This window comes from Bos taurus, chromosome X, assembly GCF_002263795.3.
Source record: "Bos taurus isolate L1 Dominette 01449 registration number 42190680 breed Hereford chromosome X, ARS-UCD2.0, whole genome shotgun sequence".
NCBI lineage: Eukaryota > Metazoa > Chordata > Mammalia > Artiodactyla > Bovidae > Bos > Bos taurus.
The window spans coordinates 19643958-19670145 of record NC_037357.1 but is presented as its reverse complement, the minus strand read 5'-3'; the positions used below and the strand labels follow the sequence as shown (position 1 = coordinate 19670145).

The window sequence follows — 26188 nt, the reverse complement described above, 5'->3', positions numbered from 1 at the left end:
GAATTGTCCAGAAACTGTCAGGTCTCACGGCAGTCAGGGCTCCAGCCATGACAGCCCCAGCTAAGCCAGTTCTCAGAGTTCAGCCTTCACCGTGGCAACCGCTTGGGAACCCTCCAACTTGCAGAACTGGAGATTCGGAAGGAAAGTCGCTCACAGTAGAAGCATGGCCTGCAGAGAGTTTTCCCTATTTTATTCATGTAAGCACCTCATCACAACACCTGGCGGAATACTCAAGCTCAGTGTCAAGAGCCTTCTGAATCCTGGTCAAAACGTTTCCATGTACATCACTTCATCTGATCCCCCAATCAGATCTGGCAGCTACTTGGGCTTGGAATCATAACTCAGTACCTACCACAAGTGTTGGCACACGACAGTAGCTCAGTAAGTGTTCACTGGATCCACGACCTGTCATTATTTTATAAAGGAAGAAACAGGCTCGGAGAGGTTTAAGTAGCTTCCTCAGTGTGCCCAGTGGCAGGCAGGGCTGAAACCTGGCCATTCTGTTCTCCCACTCCACCATGCTGGCCTTCCAAACCCAACTCAGTAAAGGGTATGAGGATGTTTTGCTCCATTTCAGCAAACTTTTGTTGAGCATCTATCCCCAAAGCCAGAACTTCCCATTACTCTTCCCCCTGGCCTCCTGCCTGGCCAGTTCCTTCAAGCCCTGGTTTTAATCATCAGCTCCTGAGCAAGGCCTCCTCGATGAGCCCTCCCACAGCCACCCAGCCCCTGCCTCCATCACCAGTACCTCTCACCTGATTCCTGTTGGTATTATCCCAACCTCTAATTACCTTGATGTGTATATTTGTTTATTATGGTGGCTTTCCCCCAACTGGAAGTTCCATGAAGGCCAGGAAGCCAAGCCTCAGACTTTCTGGTGACACTTAAGATGAGGGAGATGATGCCACTAAAACAAAAGCCAACATGGTCCTCGAGCGTGATCCCAACAATATTTTAGATACAATGGGCACTCCTAGTGCGAGCATCTGAAATACAGGAAGGCAATGAGATTGTCAGTCTAGGGGCAGAAAGACTCAGGGGAGACACAGCAGTTTTTCTTTTCCAATAACTGAAGGCTGTGATCCCAAAGAGGACCATGGACGTGCCTCAGAGGGCTGGTGGGAGAGGGCTGAAGGGGAGGAAGTTGCAGGGACAGGTTTGGGTTCAAGGTGCTTCTCGTTATGAGTGCTGGGTACTTCCTGTCTTGCACACTCAGCTGTGAGTATAAGAGGGTTGCCTCCATCTATTTTCTTCCTCACTATATGTACCTGGTTATGGTTTCACTCAATATCTATTTGACTGAATGAATTTGTGTGGAAGTTACAGGTAGAGGCTGTCACTATTCACTGCCTGGAATGTTTCTCATCCTCACCTTGTCATCTGCTTGACCCTCTGCTTATTCTGTGGTCTAACCTTAAATATCTCATCATCAGGAAAAGCTTCCTTATCCCCCATGACCAAATGACAGTCCCGCTTAGAGCCTCCTGTACTTTTCCACCCTGTGATGACTGTAATTTGGTGTTGTCTGCTACTTGAGGTACGTACTCCCCCACCAGAAGCACTTGGTGTGTCTTGCCTGAATGATTCCCAGCAACACCATGAGATGGTCACTGGCATCCCCTGCTGTGAGGGCAGGGACCATTGCTGTTTGCTGCTATAGCCACCATGTGGGGCACAGTAAATAACACAAATATTTCTTAAATGAATTAACTTTACAGCTAAGAAATTGCAAAAGCTTGGCAACAGTAAGCGGTCAATGTTACACTATAAGCAAGCAGCAGAGTCTAGATTTGAACTCAGGTCTGTGTAACTCCAGAGCCTGGGCTTTTTCTATCAATATTATACCAAACTCTGTGTGGGTTCACAGCCATTGTTTAGGACCTCATGCTCTGCCATCAAAGGTGGGCTCCTTAGTGAAAATATTGGCAGGCACACTGTGAAGGCATGGTGTTAGCCACGTTGCCTTGTCCATGGACTCAGAGATACAAGGGGGCACTTCACTAAGAATTCAAGAAATTTCCCAACCAGGGAACGTGTGTCTGGCAGCCAACAGTGCATCAAATGGAGGAACAGAGCTGAGACTTCATGCCCTACCCTGGCCTGATGACAAGTAAGTGGGGGGTGGGCAGCAGGACAGACATCTGTAATTGCCTTCATCATCCTTCTACTAATACTCAAGATGGAGTAGCCTGTCACCTGGCACTGGAGCTACTAGAGTAGCAGGGAAGAAATGTAGACTTTGGAGTCAAGACTGGATTTGAGTCCTGGCTCTGTCACTTACTAGCAGTGTATCAAACTCCTCCCAGCTAAGTTCCCTCATCAGTGAAAAGCGAGTAATGGAATATACCCTCCCGGCATTATGAAGATTAAGTTAAAATGGAAATGAAAAAAATACCTCTCATACACATTGCCTAGACCTAAGCGGGCCCCCAAAATGCAAACTACTTAGTGACTGAATGACTATTTTTGTCATTCCCAGTTTATTGCAAGCCTCACACATCAACGCTGCATCATTTGTGTGAAGTACTTCCTATCAAGGGCTTTCTGATTAAGTCAAGGCTTTTACATCTTCATCTCCAAACACTTGTGCATTGAGTCAGATAAACAAATATACTTTCTCAAACTTAATGTTAAGGTTTTATGTGTGAATTAGAAAACATGAGTTGGTTGAAGAAACAAGCCTGTGCTGTGGAGGCCACCACCTGGGCCCCTCAAGGACCATGAGCAAGGGAGCTGGAGTGGGTGGCACCAAAAGACAATCATGGTGTGGTTGGTGCCATTACCGGACTAGGCGAAGTGACTGTCAGCAAACCCCAACCTAGAGAACTTCTTACACACAATAAGCAAGACCTGTCTTTAACTTGGAAAAGGACTATTTGTGTGATTGTACTCTCAACCCAACTTGGAACTACCTTACCTAACTTTTTACAGAATTTACTCTCCCCACATAATGGAAGTTAACATGTTCATGACATTATCCATTACTGAGCTAACAGGCTACAAATCAATATAACAGAATTCAACTGCTTTGAATCATATTTCTTAAATGGTCCAACTGTGCCCATGAGCAAACACATCCAGCCTTACACATAAGCACCAAAAATGTGCCACCCCATAAGTTATGTTCTGTTAGGTTTCTGTTTGCTGCTTTTTTAAAAAAAACACCAGTCTTCCCCCTTTCCCAGTAGGTATATAGGTAGAAAAATAAATGAAGTCAGCACTCTTTACCTCTTACTAGAATAAACTGTGACTCAAACACCATGAATGGTTACTTGCAAGGCTATAATTTTTTTAATGACAGATTTTCCTAAAAGAAACCACTATAACGTCTGTCCAAGTCCTCCAAGGGAAAACAAAAAAATACATAAAGATTAAAAGTCTATTACTTTAACAGCACACTGCCAAACACGGACAACTAGGATACAATGCCAAGGAACCTTAAAAAATAACTTGAAAAGACACAACGTTCAAGTCATTCACACGTGTAGGGTCCACAAAGGACAGGAAAACAAGTCCGAGAACAGTCCTACTTGTGCATGATGAGAATTCTGCTCTACCTCATCCAGGTTCATTCAGGTGTCTTAAACCAACAGATGGATGAGCAGAGTTTGTTTTCTTCTTTGCTTGGAGATGCACACATAGATTAGAGGAGAGGAGAATCTTCCAGATGCTGATTTAAGCACAGCAGGCTTGGTTCCCCTTTGATAAAGTACGAAGGCAGATTCAGTTGACTCAAGCTTTATCAGTTTCCCTAAGAAAAAGTCTCATGCATGCTGAAACAGACAAGTTACTGAATTTGTCATGCTAAGTATTTACAGTCATTTTCATAAAGTGAGCCCAGTAACTTGACAGGATAAAAAAGGTAGTTGTGAATTCCTTGTATAACCTTTTACAGCGTGAATGACTTTGTGGGTAAATGACGCTGAAGTTCAAAGCCCCTCAAACATGTTAACAAGAAATTACTGACGGCATGAAGAGGCACACATTATAGAAAATGCACACTTCACGGGTTCCTGCATAGCAGGAAAGTCGCTACCACTACATAACAAATGGCTATGCCAACAGTTAGAGCTGCCACTCAAGGGATCAACAGTAGAATTCCCTTAAAACCGCAAGGAGTGTTTGCATCACAGCAAGAAAACCTTTGGGAAAATAAGTATATTTTGTTTGGAAAGATATTTTGCATTGGACAATTTGAACATCACATAAACAAAACCGTTTTCAAATTGGATAAGATTTAAGGCAATGCTACTCAGACCTGAGGGGGAAAAAACCTACAGAAGTTTGTTTTTCTTCCAAAACTCTGACAGGTCAGAATCAACATTGGAAAGGATCCCCTCTGCTAAGCATTCAATACACTGTTAGGTATTTGCAGCATTACAAAATAGAATCCACTTTCATACTCTGCATATGAAATGGGCAATTGTTATACACTCTTCCTTGAAAACTGTAAGAAACAAAACAAACATGGCAGCTTAGGTATTTCCTATTAAAAGTCACATGAACATGAAGACAACTACACCTGGTAACACAAAGGCAGAACCGTCCTCACAACAAGCTCGGGAGCGCTGTATTCTCTCCTGACTGGCTGTGGTGTCCTGTGGAACGGTCATGGATTCATAAATTAACATCAACTACAGACTAACGAATGACAAGTAGACACAGTCAATTCAAAAATTTTACATTTTGCTCCTGTTTGGCTGCTAAAGAGCAGCGATTTAAATTGGTATAAAAACTTCTGACCACAAAGCTTGCTATACAGATAAAGTACATAATCAAAAAGTAAGCAGCAATCGAGTTTCTCATTTAAACTTATCTGGTATAGAGTATTTACAGATTTGGGGGGAGAGCTCTCTGAAACCACTACGCTCCTTACTTCTCCTGTCCTCTGCCCACCCCAGCCCCTCCAAATCGAAATCAAGTGTTCCGAACTATATACAACTATACTTTGGCTAAGTGGGCTGGATGGTGCAACTCTTTCCAAGGTCTTGGTCTGGAAAAAAGAAACAAAGTCTTGGAAGTCATGCATAGCGTTCTTTTCTGAGTAGCAGTGTACTGGAGCCAAAAAATTTACTTTTTCACGGCAAAGGGGAAAAGGGGCCCCAGCACTTCACTCCCCAACCTGAATGGGCAAGATCCGAAGCCACTGGCCTCATGCACCATAACAGGCCACCAGACAAAAAGGAAAGAAAAAGGTCACGACAAAGGCAGCAGCAATCAACATAACTTTCCAACAAAGCAACTTCTCCTGCCTGGGCTCCCCCAGAAACAGTGCTCCCTCCTTCCTCTCCCTCCCCTCCCACAAGACAAAATTAATTCACATCACAAGAACTTGGTGCTCTGGTTAAGTGGCAGGTAAATATAAGAAAGAGTAAATCTGTCACCTTGTATACCTGAACTGAGACATAAAGCTAACAGAACACAAGACATCACTGTGAAATTAACTTTCTAAACAGGTCCAGTCTACATAGTGTGGCCAATAAAAAGTAAAATGAAGAATTTGTTCACAATCTGCCTTGTACAGGGTATTTATAGTCTTTCAATGCTATATAAATAAATAGCATTTATATAGCTTAAACATTCAGAGACATGCACTGGGACTTTTTAGGTAGTACGAATTTCTTCACAATCACATGTGCAAATTTTACAGATCACTAAGTGAGTAACTAGTAAGCTTAGGCTGGACCGTGTCTCGTATTATCTAACAAATTTAAGGGGGGCTCAGAATCATCCATAGGTAGAACCAGGCGTGTTCCCCGAATGACCAGTTCATGGTCCCCAAAGGCAAGTTCCCGATCAAAGGCATCTTCAGAACTGTTTCCCATAAGTCTCCTAGGGGCACCGGATGATGCTGACTCAGTGTTCACAGTAGAATCGCCATACGTCAAACTAATATCACCATCATTGAGGATGAGATCAGAGTCATCGTCTTTCAACTGTTCCTGGTTCTAAATGCAAATAAAACAAGTTTTGAGAATTATTATGAAAAATTAAAGAAACATTTCCAATAGCTGAATTTTCAAGGATGCTGTATTTTCTCTGACCCCACTTGCCCCATTGTGTGCCTGCAGACTGAAGTGCTTGACAGCTGCCAAAATCTCTACTGCTTTCTCTTACCTCCTGTCTCCTCTCCCCTCCTTCAGGTATTAGCTCCTACTTATCACTGAGGTTTTCACTTAAAAGTCACTTTCTCCCAGAAGTCTTCTTTGATCGTCCAAGGCTAGCTTAGTGCCCTCTTGTGTTCTTCCCTAGCAGCCTGCACTTAGCCCTCTCCCTACAGTGGCACTTACCCCTTTTCATAGCTGCACATGCAGGGATCTGCATCACATCTCCCCCCACTAGACTCTAAATCCCTTGTATGCTGTAGTTCAACCACCTAACAATTTGGGGTACACAGAAAAGTATTCACTAAATGTAAGTGCAATTCATTGCTGAATAGGTTTAAATAAATGAAGCGCTTACTTTCATGTCAACAATGCCTAGAAATATTGAACCTTCACTACCCTCATTACATACTTGTCAAGCAGCTCAAAAAGCTTTTGTTCTAATGGAAATTTGGGGGCCAAAAAGAATATAATTTCATAAAGTTCCAGAAGAGGGAAAAGTGTCCAGGATATATAGTGCCATTTTGGTTAATTAAAAAATGTACATGTGCATAGTGAGAAAGGGTCTGGAAGATCCCCTGGAGAAGGAAATGGCAACCCACTCCAGTATTCTTGCCTGAAGAGTCCCATGGACAGAGGAGCCTGGTGGGGTACAGCCCACAGGGTCACAAAGAGTCAGACACAACTGAGTAACTAAACCACCACCACATATCAGTAAACAATGATGTCACAGTCAGCAAGAAACTGCAGCCCTCCAATGTGAGCTGGTGAGCCTGAGGAAACTCAGGAAGGAAAGAATACCTGCCATCCAGCAGCCATCAAACTGCAGCCACAGCCCACAGTGAGCCCCAAGGGAGCTCAGGGTGTGAAAACATAGGATACCCGCCCCACACAGCTGAGGTGCATTTCAAAGGAATGCTTTCAGTGAGCCCAGACTTTGCCATCTTCCCATCATAAAAAAGCACTAGATTCCTTCTTTTGGGATATCTGGTTTTCTTTAATTTACAAAAACTTTTGACATTCAGACTTCCCACCCTTTGTTGCAAAATTTTTATATAACCTGGTTCCACCTACCCTATGCCTCAGCTCCAATCCACCCCACTCCCCCCACTCCCACCTCCAGGGAACAGTTTTCTCAGGGTTTCTTGAGATGCTGCCTCCCAGACTTGAAGTACCCCAAATTCCAACTTTTAGGTTGTGACTATTTTTCCAGTCAACAATAGAAAAGTCTAGAAGGGTATTCAACAAAATGATGATAGCAAGCTCTGCATGATAGGATTGCTAATGGTTTTTATAGTTTTCTTTATGTTTCTGTATTATCTGAAATTTTATTATAATGAATACTTATTACTTTTAAAAATCAGAAAGTCATTTTATTTAAATGTAGAGTAAGAATCATTGTAAATACTCATGTTGATACAGCAAAAAAAAGTCTGTGACTAATACTCCTTGAGGGAAGTAGATAGAAACCTCCTACACCCAACTCTCCTATCCTGTGCATTTAAAAATGTTAAGTTTGTCTAAGATAGTCAAATAGACTGAGGACACTATTAGACTAAAATTTCACATTTGCTGTTGCTGGAAATTTTAAAATTCTTTGCTGTTGCTAGAGATTTGCCTCAACACTCAAAGAAAAAGACCTGTAAATTAAAAACCAAAGAAACCCGCTCCACCAACCAGCCATAATCCCTTCCAAGCCAATCCAGCTGTAAGTCTAAGCTGTAAGTCTAAGGAGCCTGTCTATCACTTAATTCAGCAATGCCCACAACAAAGCTCTGTGGGGCCTTCACACATCAGCAGGGGCTCTTCAGCACCTTGGACTGCCTTTATTAAGTTTGAAGTTTGGGGCAATAGCTACCAAATCTTAAAATGCATATGCCTTTTGACCCAGCGATTTAACCTTTAAAATCTATTCTTTATAACTTTATATTATTGGGTAAACATATATACAAGGATACTCACTGTAAACATTGTTTGTAATAACAAAAACACAAAAGGAATGAGACTGACTAGATCAACCTTAGTAAAGCTACACTACGCAGCCACCAATAGACAGAAGGTTCTTGTGGACTCTTACAAAGGTATCCATGCTGTGGATCATTAGGTGAAAAAAAGCAAGTAGCAGGACAATACTATTATAATCCTGTTAAGGGAAGCACACCGATTGAAACCGCCCACCTTGGCCAGGCACCACAGTAACTTTGCATGAGTTGTTGTATGACAGGAGATCCTGATAAGGAATACGGAATAAGCCACCACCAACCAGAAGAGTTCGGGGAAGGTTAAAAGGAGACACCATGTGTCCATCCACTTCCCAGAATCCCTCTCGCTAGCATCCATCTTGGCTGAGCGATGTGTGCGCCACCAGGAAAGACTCTGAATTAGAGTGATTGGCCAAAGACCACCCGGAAACTAATCCCATCACCATAAAACCCGAGACTGCAAGCCACACAGCAGAGCAGTTCTCCTGGGTTCCCTTACCCTACTGCTCTCCACCCGGGTGCCCTTTCCCAATAAAATCTCTTGCTTTGTCAGCACATGTGTCTCCTCGGACAGTTCATTTCCGAGTGTTAGACAAGAGCCCAGTTTCGGGCCCTGGAAGGGGTCCGCCTTCCTGCAACAATCCCATTGTAAAAAAACAATAACAGACAGTTATATACACACATAGAAGTTTGTATAGATAAAATATATCTGGGACTATCCACAATAAACTCTTAAAAAGACTGTCTCTAGGGGATGTGGTGGGAGAAAGAGAGTGACTTTCATTTATCACTTTGTACATTCTATACTGTTTGAATATCTGGCTGTAAGTATGCTGCTGCTGCTGCTGCTAAGTCGCTTCAGTCGTGTCCGACTCTGTGCAACCCCATAGACGGCACCCACCAGGCTCCCCCGTCCCTGGGATTCTCCAGGCAAGAACACTGGAGTGGGTTGCCATTTCCTTCTCCAATGCATGAAAGTGGAAAGTGAAAGTGAAGTCACTCAGTCGTGTCTGACTCTTAGCGACCCCATGGACTGCAGCCTACCAGGCTCCTCCATCCATGGGATTTTCCAGGCAACAGTACTGGAGTGGGGTGCCATTGCCTTCTCCTGTAAGTATGCTACTTTTGTAATTTAATAAGGAGTCAGCATAACAAAAAATTAAATTAGAAATGAAGTTTTATGGTTGTTCTGGGTTACACTGCATCCCCCTCATCCCCTAGAAATATGAAATCCTAACTCCCAGTATCTGTGAAAGTGACCTTATCTGGAAGTACAGACTTTTAAGGGATCATGTTAAGATGAGGTCTTTAGTGTGGGCCCTGATCAAGTATGGCTGGAGGGTGTCCTTATAAAAAGGGGAAATTTGGAGACACAGACCTGCACGTGCACACACACACACACACACACACAGGGAAAATGCCAGGTGAAGATGAAGACAGAGATCACGGTGATGCATCTTCAAGCCAAGGAATGCCAAAGATGGCCTGCAAACCGCTAGAAGCTAGAGAGAGGTCTGGAATAGACTCTCTCTCAGAGCCCTTAGGACCCAACCCTGCTGGCACCTGGACCTCAGACTTCCAGCCTCCAGACTGTGAGACAGTAAATTTCTGCTGTTAAGTTTGGGGTACTCTGTTATGACAGCCCAAGGAAGCAAATAGAACAATGTTGTATTCTGCTATATTCCACAGAACACACAGGCATTGTGCAGCTCTTCTGGCTTTTCATGATGGTGAGTAGGTCTCTGGAATCCAACAGCCAGGCCTCACTGACTTAGCTGACAAAGCTGGCTGACCCCTCAGCAGACAGCCATGTGGGCTAACAGGGTAAAGAGGGAATGGGCACTGTGCTTGATACGGGAGCCTGGGTAAAGTGGGAGGGAGGGACAAGACAACATGGGGTGTGCCCCCCACCCACCAGCAGTCAGTGTATGGACTCAACATAACATAGTGCTGCAGGGTACTCCTCCCTGACCCAGGTGCCACCCCAGCTAAGGCTCCCCTTCCCTGTCCATTCTCCATGAGACCTACGCTAAAACACCACAGAGGAGGTCATAAGGAAGTGTGTATGTGTGTGTGGGTGTGCATGTGCACACACATCTACACTGTTTTACCACACCCTTGCCTCTCAAGGTGTTACATCAGAGTAGTCAAAACTGACAGGTTTTGTTAACATGGGGACTTTATTTGATGTCACAGATTATTTTTGAAGGATTGGGTTAGAAGTAAAGTTTTTAACAAAAAACTTGAAAAAAACTAAATGCTCATATTTTAAAATAAAAACTGCTTAGCATTTGTCATTTCTTTCTTTGTTGCAGTACCTGCTAAATTACCAATCTTACATTGGCAGTTAAGGAAAAATATGGAATTTAGATTATATCTAGGTATGTTGATGCCTCCCATGAGATATACAATACAGGTAGATAAACTTGCCCTTATATATGAAATAAAAGACCATCTGCTGCACTTTAGGAGCATCAAAAAATGTTTTAGTAATCCTCTCATCATGACTGTGATGATCCAAATTTATAGATTAAAATATATAAAGTTAGTATTGAGTTCAGACCACATGCTGCAAATAATTGATTCTCCAGGCAAGAACACTGGAGTGGGTTGCCATTTCCTTCTCCAATGCAGTAAAGTGAAAAGTGAAAATGAAGTCGCTCAGTTGTGTCCGACTCTTAGCGACCCCATGGACTGCAGCCTACCAGGCTCCTCCACCCATGGGACTTTCCAGGCAAGAGTATACTGGAGTGGGTTGCCATTGCCTTCTCTGAAATTGAAAACCAGCACAGAAATAGAATTTTTTTACTAAAATTACTGATAGCAAGATGCTATTCCATATCTGTTTTCAAATGATGTTTCAAACACTGTGAATTACAATAAATTTAGAGATAAATTATATCTATTCCATATACAATTTATATAAAAATTATTATATATATAATAAATTTAGAGATTTCAGTGCACTTTCTAGCTGAGCAACATATGTTTATATTCCTGCTTGTGGCTTTTATATCATAAAAGCAAGCAAAGCAAAACAAAACAAAACAAAAACAGCAGTCACCCATCCATAGAGCAGATACATTTAAATTTAACTTAATGAAGAACTGAGGTTCTGGATGAAACCAACTTACCTCATAGGCCTGGGGACTGGTCAGGCATCTTGCAATGGGGCCACAGCAGGCAGGCAGGGTGGTGGTAAGAGGAGGCCCGCTATGCGTCAACAGAGGCTTCAGATAGCTGTGCTGGTTAAGGAAGAGCTGTGTTCCTTTCTTTATCAATTTAAAAAGAACACTCTGCTTGATTACAATCACTGTCACAGTGTACCAACCACTTCAGATAGCAAATGTCCCACTTCATGACCCTGTTATGTCAGTGAGATAGCAACATTTTAAAATTTTGTAATATTATCTCTGTTTTACAAATATGGAAACTCAGGCTCACAGAAGTCAACGATCTGCCTAAAGTCACACAAGTAAATGGAGGACCAATACTCAAACCCAGATCAGTCTGATTCCAGATCCTATGACCTTTTGACCACTACATCATATTGCCTTTATGATTTTACTAAAGGCAAAATCACACTCGATTTAGCACCGAAGGAGATACAGAAGAAAGAATACTAAAGAGCCTGAAAAGCGATTAAACATTTCAGTAGTAGAATATAGTAATAAAAAATGGTTTTCATTATTTAGCTGGCCTCTTCAATGAGTTGAAACTTCAGTATCAGAGGAAATGCAATTCTAAAAATATTTTTAAAAATTATGCATCATGAGTTCCTCTGTCACAGACTCTCATTTTAGCATTCATCTATTCTCCAAAAATAAAAACAGATGCAATAATATATTTGATACTTGAAAGGAAAAAAGAGAATCACAAGAAAAAGCAGAGAAAGGGAGAAAGACACATATACATATTCCCTACTTTCTAAAATTACAACCTAAGGTTGTTCTCAATTAAAAATGAAAGAAATTTACATAAATTCCCATAAACTCTAAGGTTAAAGTACTTTGTATAAACACACTTATATAGTTCATAAAACATCTTGCCACACAAAAATCACTGAAAATCTGGAATGATGAATTGTACTAGTGCATCAAGTACAGAAACTACCACATCTTAGTTCAGTGGTACTTAACAGGGTACTTAGTACTGAGGCTAATAAGTCTTGGTGTTTAACTCTACAAGAACAAATTCCCTACAAACTAAAACTTATCAAATATTGACCAAAAAATCTGAATGGTCCAGTATCTATCAAACAAACTAAAACATTGCTCATACAAAAAGCTCCAGGCCCAGAAAGCTTCACTGGTTAAAATCTTCCTGGCACTTAAGAAGCAACACCAAGCTTACATAAAGTCCTCCACAAAACAGAAAAAGAGAAAAAGTCTTCCCTACTTGTTTTATAAAATTAGCACAGTCTTATTATAGAAACATGATAAGGATATTACAAGAAAAAAAATCACAAGCCAATACTTCTCATGAAAATAGACACAAAATATGAGCAACTAAATCCAGTGTCACACAATGAATAACATATCATGATCAAATGGGATTTGTTCCACCAAACTAAGATTGGCTTAACATTCAATTGATGAAAATCAGCAAGATAAAACACTAACAGAGAAAAAAATAAACACGTGATCATTTCAATTGATGCAGGAAAAGGGTCTGATAATACTCAATACCTATTTATGATAAGAACTCTCAGCAAACTAGAAAAAAAGAGAATTTTCTTAAATTGATCACAGATATCTCAAAAACTTATAGCTAATATCATACTTAATGGTGAAATATTGAAAAATATCCCTTGAGGTCAGGAATAAGACAAGAATGCCCACTGTCATCACTTATATTTAACACTGCATTGGGAAGGTCCAGCCACTATCAGTTCAGTTCACTTGCTCAGTTGGGTCCAACTCTTTGTGACCCCAAGGACTGCAGCATTGCAGGCTTCCCTGTCCATCACCAACTCCCAGAGCTTGCTCAAACTCATGTTCATCGAGTTGGAGATGCCATCCAACCATCTCTTCCCCTGTCACCCCCTTCTCTCCTGCCTTCAATCTTTCCCAGCATCAGGGTCTTTTCCAATGAGTCAGTATTTCCCATCAGGTGGTAAAAGTATTGGAGCTTCAGCTTCAACATCAGTCCTTCCAGTGAATATTCAGGACTAATTCCCTTTATCATTGACTGGTTTGATTTCCTTGCAGTCCAAGGGATTCTCAAGAGTCTTCTCCAACACCACAGTTCAAAAGCATCAATTCTTCGGCACTCAGATTTCTTTATGGTCTAACTCTCACATCCATACATGACTACTGGAAAAACCATAACTTTAACTAGATGGACCTTTGTTGGCAAAGTAACGTCTCTGCTTTTTAATATGCTGTCTAGGTTGGTCATTGCTTTTCTTCCAAGAGGCAAGCGTCTTTTAATTTCATGGCTGCAGTCACCATCTGCAGTGATTTTGGAGCTCAAGAAAATTAAAATCTGTCACTGTTTCCACTGTTTCCCCATCTATTTGCCATGAAGTGATGGGACCAGATGCCATGATCTTCGCTTTTGGAATGTTAGGTTTTAAGCCAGCTTTTTCACTCTCCTCTTTCCTTTCATTTTCACCAAGAGACTCTTTAGTTCTTCGCTTTCTGCCATAAGACTGGTGTCATCTACGTATCTGAAGTTATTGATATTTCTCTTGGCAATCTTGATTCCAGCTTGTGTTTCATCAAGTCCGGCATTTTGCATGATGTACTCTGCATATAAGTTAAATAAAACAGCCTTGACGTACTCCTTTCCCAATTTGGAACCAGTCTGTTGTTCCATGTCCAGTTCTAACTGTTGCTTCCTGACCTGCATACAGATTTCTCAGGAGGCAGATCAGGTGGTCTGGTACTCCCATCTCTTTCAGAATTTTCCACAGTTTATTGTGATCCACACAGTCAAAGGCTTTGGCATAGTCAATAAAGCAGAAGTAGATGTTTTTCTGGAACTCTCTTGCTTTTTCCATGATCCAGCAGATGTTGGCAATTTGATCTCTGGTTCCTCTGCCTATTCTAAAACCACCTTGAATATCTGGAAGTTCACCGTTCATGGATTGCTGAAGCCTGGCTTGGAGAATTTTGAGCATTATTTTGCTAGTGTGTGAGATGAGTGCAATTGTGTGGTAGTTTGAACATTCTTTGGCATTGCTTTTCTTTGGGATTGGAATGAAAAGTGACCTTTCCAGTCCTGTGGCCACTGCTGAGTTTTGCAAATTTGCTGGCATATTGAGTGCAGCAGTTTCACAGCATCATCTTTCAGGATTTGAAAGAGCTCAACTGGAATTCCATCACCTCCACTAGCTTTGTTCATAGTGATGCTTCCTAAGCCCCACACAACTTGGCATTCCAGGAAGTCTGGCTCTAGGTTGGTGATCACACCATCATGATTATCTGTGTCATTAAGATCTTTTTTTGTATAGTTCTTCTGTGTATTCTTGCCACCTCTTCTTAGTCACTTCTGTTTCTGTTAGGCCCATACCATTTCTGTCCTTTACTGTGTCCATCTTTGCATGAAGTGTTCCCTCAGTATCTCTAATTTTCTTGAAGAGATCTCTAGTCTTTCCTATTCTATTATTTGCCTCTATTTCTTTGCATTGATCACTGAGGAAGGATTTCTTATCTCTCCTTGCTATTCTTTGGAACTCTGCATTCAGATGGGTATATCTTTCCTTTTCTCCTTTGCCTTTAGCTTCTGTTCTTTTCTCAGCTATTTGTAGGGCCTCCTCAGACAACCATTTTGCCTTTTTGCATTTCTTTTTCTTGGGGATGGTCTTGATCACTGCCTCCTGTACAAAGTCATGAACCTCCATCCATAGTTCTTCAGGTACTCTGTCTATCAGATCTAAGCCCTTGAATCTATTTGTCATTTCCACTATATAATCGATTGTAAGGGATTTGATTTAAGTCATACCTGAATGGCCTAGTGGTTTTCCTTACTTTCTTCCATTTAAATCTGAATTTTGCAATAAGGAGTTCATGATCTGAACTCTAGTCCCATCACTTCATGGCAAATAGAAGGGAAAAAGTAGAAGCAGTGACAGATTTTTTTGGAGGATCCAAAATCACTGTGGATGGTGACTGCAGCCATTAAATTAAAAGATGCTTGCTCCTTGGAAGGAAATCTATGACAAACCTAGACAGCATAATAAAAAAGCAAAGACATCACTCTGCTGACAATGGTCCAAATAGTCAAAGCTATTGTTTTTCCAGTAGTCGTGTACAGATGTGAGAGTTGGATCATAAAGAAGGCTGAGCACCAAAGAATTGATGCTTTCAAATTGTGGTGCTGGAGAAGAATCTTGAGAGTCCCTTGGACAGCAAGGAAATCAAACCAGTCAATCTTAAAGGAAATCAGTCCTGAATATTCATTGGAAGGACTGATGCTGAAGCTGAAGCTCCAATACTTTGGCCACCTGATGCGAAGTACTGACTCACTGGAAAAGACCCTGATGCTAGGAAAAGTTGAAGGCAAAAGGAGAAGGGGGCAGCAGTGGATGAGATGGTTAGATAGCAACACCGACTCAATGGACATGAGTTTAAGTAAACTCCAGGAGATAGTGAAGGACAGGGAAGCCTGGCGTTCTGTAGTCCATGGGGTAGCAAAGAGTTGAACACAAGTTAGCAACTGAACAATACCATAGATACGCATTCATTCGTGTTTCGATATATTAGAATCCTTCCAGAAAGTGAATGTAAAAATCTAGCAAACAGAATATAGTAAGTAGTAGCTTCTAATGATAAGTGTCAAGTGCATTTTTCTTAAACATAGAAGGTTTTGATCAGAAAGTCAAAAGCAAGGAAAAAGGATTTTACATAGCTGTCCCAAAGTCACTTCAACAGAACATAAACTAGGTTCTGATTCACTTAAAGTCTCAGCCAGAAAGAACTCCATAATCCCTTTATCTAGTTCAATTTTCAAATAAGAAATTAATTTTAATAAATAGTGAGTGATACAATTTTTTAAAAGGCATGATTTAGGGACTTCCCTGGTGGGCCAGTGATTAAGACTTTGCCTTCCAATGCAGGGGGGTTGGGTTTGCTCTGGTCCAGGAGCTAAGATCCCACATGTCTCTTGGCCAAAAAACCAGAAACAGAAGCAGTACTGTAACAAATGTAATAAAGACTTCAAAAATAGTTCATATAAAAAGTATCCTTTAAAAAATTTTTTTAAAAGCATGATTTAAACAGGTTATTATATATAACCTGACTTAAAGTATAGCTATGAAGAAGACTGTTACAATAGGACAAGAAAGAAATCTGGTAAATAATGAAGCACTGGCATTCTGAATGGAGAGGAGAATCCTCCAGTCTTTGGAAAGGTCAGAGAAAAGACATCAATGATCACTGCGGTATCTAGCATTGCTGAGTTTCTCATTCCCATGCTTCTTCCTAAGCCTGCCTTTCCTCTTTTACCCTAGCAAGCACACTGACAAACACCAACAAATTCCTTTTGCGGCATTCACTCAATTAGCTAAAAGACAATAAATATTAAAGTTTACTCCATAAATAAACCTATATATCAAAGCAAGTCTATCATAAAGGCTCTTGAGTCCCTACTGGCTTCACGGGTTTTCAGAGGAATTCATCCATGTGTGTGGATAACCTTCTCCACTACACTGAAGGGGAAAAGGAAGACCAAAGGTATGTTTTATATTCCAGTTCAGGAAGAGAGTAGTCAAAACAGTTGTTCCATTAAATTGTAATCATTCATATCCATACTGTTTTTTTCTCAATTAAGGATACTTGTGATCAAAGTTATACCACATCCGGAAGAGCCACGCGCTCTCTGCTTTGGTAGTTCTTCTTTCACTTTCAGGAATACCCTGCAAACAGACAATAAGTAAGTCAATATATACATAAAGACAAAAAACACATTCATTTAAGAGTCATTGCTTTGTAGAATTACAAATATAGCCTAATTTAAGAGCTTGTATATTGCAGCTTAGGAATAAGAAACTGAAGTATTTTTCTGAACACTTCTATTACTCAGGCTGCTTCCTGATTTATGAGTCGACTGGCATTTAGCAAAATTAATGTGGGATAATCCACCCCCTAAATCTGAAAGCTTTACACCCACAATGTGAACTGCACCTTAAGCGGAAAACATCCCATAAACATTCTGATCTTTGGGAGTTGTCATGGGTCTCAAAACTAACTGGCATTTTCAAAGATGCTATTATGTTGTTAGAACATTAGCAAAATTTAAGTAAGTAGGGAAATTCCATGGTAAGCCAGGCTGGGTAGGAGGGAAAACTAACACAGCAAGCGGATCTCTTCAAAAACAGCTCCCCCCAAAACATAAACTGCATCCCCATGTGTAACACGGAGCAGTCAGCAGTGGCGCTGTGAGGCCATCTGGTTCATCTCGGCTCTGATGTGAACTAGTTGGGCAAGTCCCTTCCCCTCCCAGCCTGAGTTTTTTCATGAATACAATGCGAACCTTACTCAAAAGCTCTTTCCAGCATGAATGTTCTGTTTCCAAGATTTTCAAAGAGTACAGTTTAGATTCTGGGTTTGGTTCCTGTTTTGTTCCTGTTTTTCCTGATCCTCAAAATAAGTGAATCTTCCTCTCAGTAGGTATCAAAATACAAAATGTCTGAGAACACTGAACAGGCTTACAGTGTTTACTTTCACATCAGGAGGCATTAGTTTGTATAGCTCCACTTTTTAGAAGAGCAACAAATCTACAAATCTCACGATCCCCTCACCACACGAACACCTGTAAACCTAACCCCTACATGTTCCATAGTTACTAAAATCTTCCTCTGTGCTTCCCAGTGGACACTTGAAATATTGAGTAAACAATATACTGAGCCAAGGCATCCACAGTTTTGAGGGCAAAGTAAAAATGACATTTTTTTCTGGATGTCACAGTTGGTACTCACCTACCTGGCTCTTTCCCTGTCACTCCATTTCCATTTGTCCTCTGTGGTGACAGAGGGGACATAACAGGTAGAGGCATACACAGATGGTGATCAAGCATTGGTCTGGGGAGCTGTCTGATCACTACTCTTTTTTCGACATGGGGGTGGAGGCACTGAGGGGCTATTACCCTTTGGAAACTACCCCAGGAACTCAGCATCATGGGAACTCATCCAGCCTGGTTTGTACAATTATTTCAAACCCATGAAATTATACTTTAAGGTTCTGATCACAAAAGAGGCAGGTGCGTCCTAGGTCACATACAAACTCATCACTCGATAGCTAGCAAAATTAGCATTCAGGAAATGAATCTGACAAAAAAAATTTTTTTAATTACACTCTGAAGACAAGTAGACCAGGGCCTGTTTCAGACAAGAAAAAGAACTATTGTTTTTAAAGAGATGCTTTCCATTTTCAAAAACCTCATTTCTGTTATTTCCCATCTCATGTCTAGGGCAGAGGCACCTATTCAGCTGTGCTCAGAAAGCATTAAAAGGTGGAAGAAAAATACCAGGAAAAGGTGGTCAGTCTAGAGAAAGCACGGAGTTACAATGCACTAGTCTACCAAGTTCTGTTTCAAGGAAACAACAGAGAAAGTGACACATGAGTGTAAGCAAGGAAACATGGGCAGGGCTGAGGCAGAGGGTAAGAAAGCACATTCTCCTGAACAGGCAGGGAAGCCTGGCTGAAGAGCCCAAGGCTTCCAGGCAGTTCTCAAGGGCAGCTGCTGGTCATCCAATTTGAAAGTTGCACAGGAAAAGCAGCTGGAGTGGGGCTTACATCAGAGACAAGACTTCATGCGGAAACCAAAATGGAAAAAGGCTCCCCGTGCCAGAACAGTCACTTGAAAACCCAGGAGTGCTTAAGGGACTGCTCTTGTCTGTGGCCAAAGCCCAGCCTTGCCCACAGATAGGGGAGCTGTCACCCTTGATAACCACACGCGGCCTAAAATTCAGTTTTGTCTCTATCGAGCAGTGAGAAAAGCCAGGAATGATATGATGTCAGTTAAAAGCTGATGCAAATAGTACAGAATCTAAATAACAGTGGCATGAAGTCTACGTAGACTTGTTTTCTTTCCAAGCAACCACACATTTGACAGAAATGCCAGGACAACACAAATGCATATTTACCAAGTGTTCTTGGTCTGAATCAACACCAACCCTAAAAGAAAAACACAAAAGGCAAATGAGATCTTGAAGCAAAAAAAAAAAAAAAAAAAAAAAAAAAAGCCCTATTCACATATGAGTACTCTTAGGCAACTATTTTTCTCAACACAGAAGCTATGAAATGACTAATATTTTTGTGCTTCTCAATGGCTGCTGCTGTAGACTTTTGGCTCCTGCCACTTTCCTTAGCAACAGCTTGACTCCTAAGGTAAGCAGGGTCTACTAACCTTCTCTTCCCGCAAGCCAATCCCACTTACCAGTTTCAGAAAAAATAACTTTTTCTTTTGTAACCAAGTCCACAACAAGCAGGAGTCAGGGCAAGCAGTGCTGCCCAGTGGCCGAATAAGAACTCTAGGGCAGTTCCACAAACAAGGTTGGCCCATTGCAGTTCCGAGAGGAAGCTGCATGTTTTCAGACCTCTCAGCTCTCCTGGCAACATTCTGTTATGATGACTGAAGAGAAGGTCCAATTCCAGGGTGTTTTTCCATAGGTGAATGGATAGCTATTAGCCTTGGTTCTTCATGACTCTTTTTTATCTGCTTTCAATATCTCAGGGAACAGCTTCATTATGAGAAGCTCTCTTTGACTCCTCTATCTCCTCAATCTGAGCACTCACCACCTCTGTTCATTCTCCCTCTAAACTGTCTCTCAGATCCTCTCTCCTTTCCATTTCAACTGCTCAAGCTGGGACCTCATTCTGACTCACAGCATCTGGAGCAACTGGCTGTAAGGGTCCCCTGCTGCCAGGCTCTCCCTGAGAGTTAGCCATCTCAAGCAGAGAGCTCACTGGCTTACTACCTTTACAAAAGTCTCTGAGACCAGCTTGTAACTCAGAGGGTCAGGTCTAAAGTCCTTTGTGTGGCATTCAAGACTCTTCAAATTAGCCACCCCTGCCACTCTGGCCCAGTTTTCCCCTGACCCTCGCCCAAACACCTGCTGGTAGTGAGACCCGACTGCTCCTTGCCCCAGACCCTGTCCTCTCCTGAGCTTCCATGTCTGTGCTTGTGCTGGTCCCTCTATTTGAACTGTATTGTCCCTTATTTTGTTCTCCTTTTTTGAGTTCCAAAGGAACCATTCTATGACCCCTTCAGTCAGGATCATTTTTCCTCTGGGCTTTTACAGTACTTTCTAATTCTTTTATTATAATACTTAGTATAGTAGAGTATAGTTATTTACCTGTCCGTCTCCCCAGATAAGACTGTGAGCTCCTTGAGGGTAAAGGTCATGTCCCAATTCATCTCTGTATCCCCAGAGTCTAGCACAGTACCTGACACACAATAGGTGCTCAAATGTTTATCGATTAAGGCCACTACTACAGACAACACAGAAAAAAATAGCAGTGTGAGAAGCTGCAGCAGGAGCAGCCTAGTAACACCAAAGGGAGGAAAATGATGCACGACCTTATCTGGAAGGCAAGAGAATCAGGGCCAAATACTTGAAAAACAGATGGTCATAACTAGATTCAGAATTCCAAGAAATGCTCGTTTCTTCTTTGTTAAGATGGCCAGAAGCTATTTAATACCTCCTTCGCCATATTAAACTCTAACCACATTTGTGTATCTCAAGTGACATCTAGTGGTCTTGACAACACAAGTTTAATTCTCAGATGCAAGAGTGTTGGAGGCCAAGTTAACGTAATAAACATTTATCAGAGCAGTTACCACCTGCCAGGCACTGTGCTAAGCATAGGGCATAGACACGATTTACACACAGCCCTGCCCTCCAGGAGTTCACAGACTGGTGGGAAAGACAGACATAACTACAGCGCAATCCCCAAGGGCTCTGCAGTCCAGAAGAGCTGGGTTCCAATCTGACCTCAGCTCCTTTCTAGCTGTTTGAACTTAGTCAAGTCATGCGGCCCTATGAACCACAGTTCTATCACCTGAGAAATGGGGGTGATGGCCCCCATGCAGAGTTGCTGCAAGAACTAAACAAGAAAATGTGTCTAAAGATTTTAAAACAGTGATACATCATTGTTGTTGTTCAGTCGCTCAGTTGTGTCCGACTCTTTCTGACCCTGTGGACTGCAGCAGGCCAGACTTCCCTGTCCTTCATCATTAACACTTGCTAAATGGTAACTCTTATAATAACATCATCATTACAAGGCTGACTGAAAACAGTGCTATAACAGACGTACTCTACAGTAAGCAGACAGAAGAGTGGTTCTGAGAGAAAAGAAGAGGGTGAAAGGAGGCGGTGTTTGAGCTATGTCGTTTCCTGGGAGTGGAAGAGCAATCCAGGCAGAGCCAACAATGTGAGCAAAGGCTCAGAGACGGGGAAGTGCAAACTATGTGTGGTACACAACAAGGAGCCAAAGGTGACTGTCACAAACTACGCAAAAGGACAGAGGAAGAGCTGGCTGGCTCTCACTCACTGAGGAGCCACTGTCCACACAACAGGACAGATGACATCACGTTCTTGCTGTGAAATCCTACAAGACAGCAACTGGATTTTATTTATTTTTAAACAGAAAGTTTATTTTTAAGACATTCTTGTTTTATTTATACTACATTTTCTTTTTAATGGCTACACTGGGTCTTCGTTGCTGCGTGAGGGTTTTCTCTAGTTGTGGCGAGTGGGGGCTACTCTCAAGTTGCGGTATATGGGCTTCTCATGCTGTGGTTTTTCTTGTTGTGGAGCACAGGCTCTAGGGCATCCAGGCTCAGTAGCTGTGGTGCACAGGCTTAGCTGCTCCAACGCATGTGGAATCTTGTCAGACCAGGGATCGAACCCCTGTCTCCTGCATTGGCAGGCGGATTCTTTACCACTGGACCACCAGGGAAGTTCCGAGTGGATTTTAAAATCCAAACTCCTTACTGTGTCCTACTAGAACCAATAGCAGGGCTCCACCGACCACGCCAAGTTGGTGCACCTCCTGCTTTTGTGAATAAAGTCTTGTGGGAGCATGGCCATGGCAACTGATTCATGTATTGTCTATGGGGCTTTCATGCTGGAGTTGAGTAGTTGAGACAGAGACCATATGGCCTTCAAAGCCTAAAATATTATTCTCTGGCCCCTGACAGGACACATTTGTCAAGCTCTGCCCCTAAAGGATCTTGCCCACCTTGTTTCCTACCTGCCTTTTGGTTACTATATTCCAGCTAGGTGGGCTTTTTTCCTTTTCATTCAACAGGCTGTTTGTTCCTGCCTCAGAACCTTTGTACTTGCTCTCCCCTCTGCCTGGACCACTCTTCTTCCTGCTCACTGCTTAACTGGCATTATCTTGTCATTCAGGTATCCTAAGCTCCAATGTAACCTCAGAGACACCTTTCTTGAGCTCCATCGATAAAATGCACTCTATGCCCACCTACTATCATAGCACCTTGTTTGCCATCAGAGCATTTAACATCATCTAAAATAGTCATCTTCATTTACTTACTTGCCAGTTTACTATCTGTCTTCTCCCACTACAGTACAGACTTTATGAGACCAGAGACCTTTTCTATCTTGTTACTACCACTGTACCTCTCCAGATCAGGGTCTCTTAACCTTTGCAGTACCAACATTTTGGCTCAGATTACTCTTTGTTGTGGGGGCTGCTCTGTGTACTCGTGGGATGTTCAGCAGTATCCTTGGCTTCTACCAACAAGATGCCAGTAGCAGCCCCCTCTCTTTGACTGTGACAATCAGAAATGTTTCCAGGCACTGCCAAATGCCCCTGTGGGGAACTGCTGCCAGTTGACGGCCACTAAATTTCACCTTAAAACAGCACTGGGAACATGGCTGGTGCTAAGTTAGTATTCATTGAATAAATGAATAAAAGACACATTTGAAGTATTGTACTAAGAGCTTTACAGACATGAGCTCAGGAATCCTTACAACAACCCTGGAGGAAAGTACTGTCACACATGTTACCAATGGGGAAGCTGAGGCTTAGAAAGGTTAAAGAACTTGCTCAGGATCACAGAATTACTAAACAAAGGGGCAAGAACTCAAAGTCAAGCCTAATCCTGCATATATGTTAAAACTGAAGGACTTTTTAGTATTCTCACAATTATACTCAACAAATTTGGGGGGAGGTAAGAGAAATTTAAATTCCAGTCTCTGCAAAGAGGCCAAAAAACCCCCAAACAACAACATTAATAATAGTTAACCTAAGACTGTATGATAATGTATACAACTGAATGCCAAACAGGACAGGCAAGATGGGGCCAAAGAGCTTGCAAAGCTGGTGAGGTGGATTCAGCTTTATGTGAGTAGGTAGGTTTTGGGGGAGCTTTTTCTGGGGGGTGGGGTAAACATGGGTATTTGGTTTAGTACGTGTGAAAGGCAATGAGGGAAGAGAACTGATTCTACCTAAACACTGAGATTCCACTTAAGAGTGTTATTTTTCCTAAATTATCTTACATTTAGCTTTGGCTTTGTTTTCCTTAGTAGAATAAGGAAGAACGTTTGTTTTAAAACTCTTGAGGAAAAAAAAGGAGTTTAATCCTTCCAAAATGGACCATCCTCATTTCTTGATACAGAGGTCTAGGACAAATCAAGTGAGATTGGAGGCTCCTCTGTCCACCATTAATGGTATTTATGAGCTTGAACAACTAGAAACTTTTAAAGCCTCTATTTCCCCACTTGTAAAATGGAGTGATTGTGATTAGATAAATATATCAAATGCACTTAGCACAATGCCCAGCACATAGAAGGTGTTCAACAAATGCCAGGTCCTCCCTAAAGTAATAATCAGGGTTACAAGAACATTATTTTGATGTATTTTTAATTATCCACAATAACAGCACAGGAATTGTAATAAAAGGATTAGAACAGTAAAGAGAAAGACAATCATAACAATATTCAAAGTCTGATTTAGGGCTGGTTGCTATTTAGAGTATTAAAAGAAAGGCATAAAATGGAGAATGGACTCTGTAAGATGTGAAAGAAATACTATTTTCTCTAATGAACCTTACACATTCTGGAAGCTCAGTAGCTCTCAAGATCTATGAAGTTACAGCAAACACAGAAGTAAAACCTACAACGGCTTTAACTATAGACTGCTGTACCCATGGAAACAAATGCAGAACTCCTGAGATACAACAGAGCTTTTTCCAACTGAATACAGTAACTAGTGTGCATTCAAGACTAAGATCTTACAACCTTGGCCTTGGATTGTCAGGTCAGAAACAGTGCTGATCATGAAGATAAGAAAGAATGATAATATCTAGTTATTGATTTGGGCTGGGATAAATTGGACTGTCTCATATGCTGCAGATACAAGAAAATTTTTGATCCAGTTTGGAGATAAGAATAATAAGCCTTAAATATATGCATATCCCTTGACCAAGCAATTCGACTTCTAGGAATGCATCCTAAGGAAATAGCCAAGTGCACATTGGTATATGCATTTCCAAACACTCACACTGTTAATCATAGTAAGAGCAAAATTCTCAGCCGTAATAACAAAAACCTAAAAACAACACAAAAGTCCAATGGTAGAGATTTGGTTAATAAATTACAATATAAGCAGCCATTAAAATAATGATATTTACTAACATAAATGTCTATGCTATATTATATTTAAAAATCAGTTTATAAGAGTACCTACAGTGCTGCCTCTTTTTGTTAAAAAAAATACATGGAGCAGAGCAAGAGGTCTGGAAAGACATCCCTCCAAGTGTTAACAATAGTTTTTATCCTTCCTTTGCATATTTTCCATTTTTTCTGTGCTACATGTTATATACTTATTATAAGGAAGAAATGAAATATTAGGGACTTATCTAAGCTTAAAATTCTCTCATGGTTAAAAGAAAAATAACACAAATTACATTTTAATACTAAAATGAGGTCCCCAATCAATACATACCTTATATGCAAACATGACAGCATGGCAGTGGTGCCACCACCAAATACCCACACAGTAAAAAACACAATCAGAAGTGTGGTGCTGAACATCATCTGCCGGGCATAAGTGGCCGTATCTCGAATGGCCAAGGCAAACGCCATCGCGCCACGAAGGCCTACAAGGGAATAGGAGGACGACAACATGAACTTCATAAATTCAAAGACATAAGGTACATTCTGAGACCTTAGAATAGCATGAACAAACACATATTTCAACATACGTAGGTATATACAACCAAATACAAAAAGAATTAGTAGATGATACTCACAAGCATTGATCATTTAATAATTTTTTAAACTCTATTGTAAAATGTACTTACACTAAAGTTCACTCTTTCGGGTGTACAGTTCCGTAAGTTTTGACAAATGTATAGAGGTGTGTGACCACTACCACAACCGAGACACAGTGGTTTCATCACCCCTCTCCCAAATTCCTTTGTGCTACCTTCTTTTTGGTCTAACTTCTCATAATCTTACCACACTCTTGGTAACTATTGATTTTCTCTGCATTGCTGGGTTTTTGTCTTTTTGAGGATGTCATGTAAATGGAACATACAGAATGAAACCATTTGAGCCTGGCTTCTTTCGCTCAGCACAATGCCTCTGAGGTCCATATATGTTCTATGTATCACTGGTTTGTTCTTTTTAGCACTGAGGAATATTCCATGGCATGGAGGTGCCATTATTTTGCATACTCCCTCACTCACTGGAAGACAGACAATTGGGCTGTATCCAGGTTTTGGCAATTATGAAGAGAACTGCCATAAACATGCACATACAGATTTTTGTGTGAAAATGTGTTCATCTTTACCTCCTCCACTACACTTAACATAGTTCTGAACTGGGAATTTGGAACCAGAACATGAGAAAACTCCCACAGAAAGGAATGGGACACTTTTAAAAAGGATGTTTTATTGGAGGCTGTGATTTCAATGTTTAAGGGAGTCTAATATATTATCTTTGGAAGGGCTGATGCTAAAGCTGAAACTCCAATACTTTGGCCACCTCATGCAAAGAGTCATTGGAAAAGACTCTGATGCTGGGAGGGACTGGGGGCAGGAGGAGAAGGGGACGACAGAGGATGAGATGGATGGATGGCATCGCCGACTCTATGGACATGAGTTTGGGTGAACTCCAGGAGTTGG

General features: G+C 41.4%; 1 protein-coding gene across 1 annotated transcript in view; it reads right to left on the bottom strand.

The window, feature by feature from the left end:
* Positions 1–3268: 3268 nt before the first annotated feature.
* The window catches only part of LOC112445029 (sodium/hydrogen exchanger 6-like), a 50813-nt gene continuing 27893 nt past the window's right edge, over positions 3269–26188 (bottom strand). The window contains 7 exon segments of the mRNA XM_059883660.1: positions 3269–5948; positions 11221–11326; positions 16867–16946; positions 19176–19206; positions 20388–20401; positions 20403–20478; positions 25006–25159. Of these exon segments, the coding sequence (XP_059739643.1) occupies positions 5676–5948; positions 11221–11326; positions 16867–16946; positions 19176–19206; positions 20388–20401; positions 20403–20478; positions 25006–25159 (734 nt within the window). The 3' untranslated portion in view covers positions 3269–5675.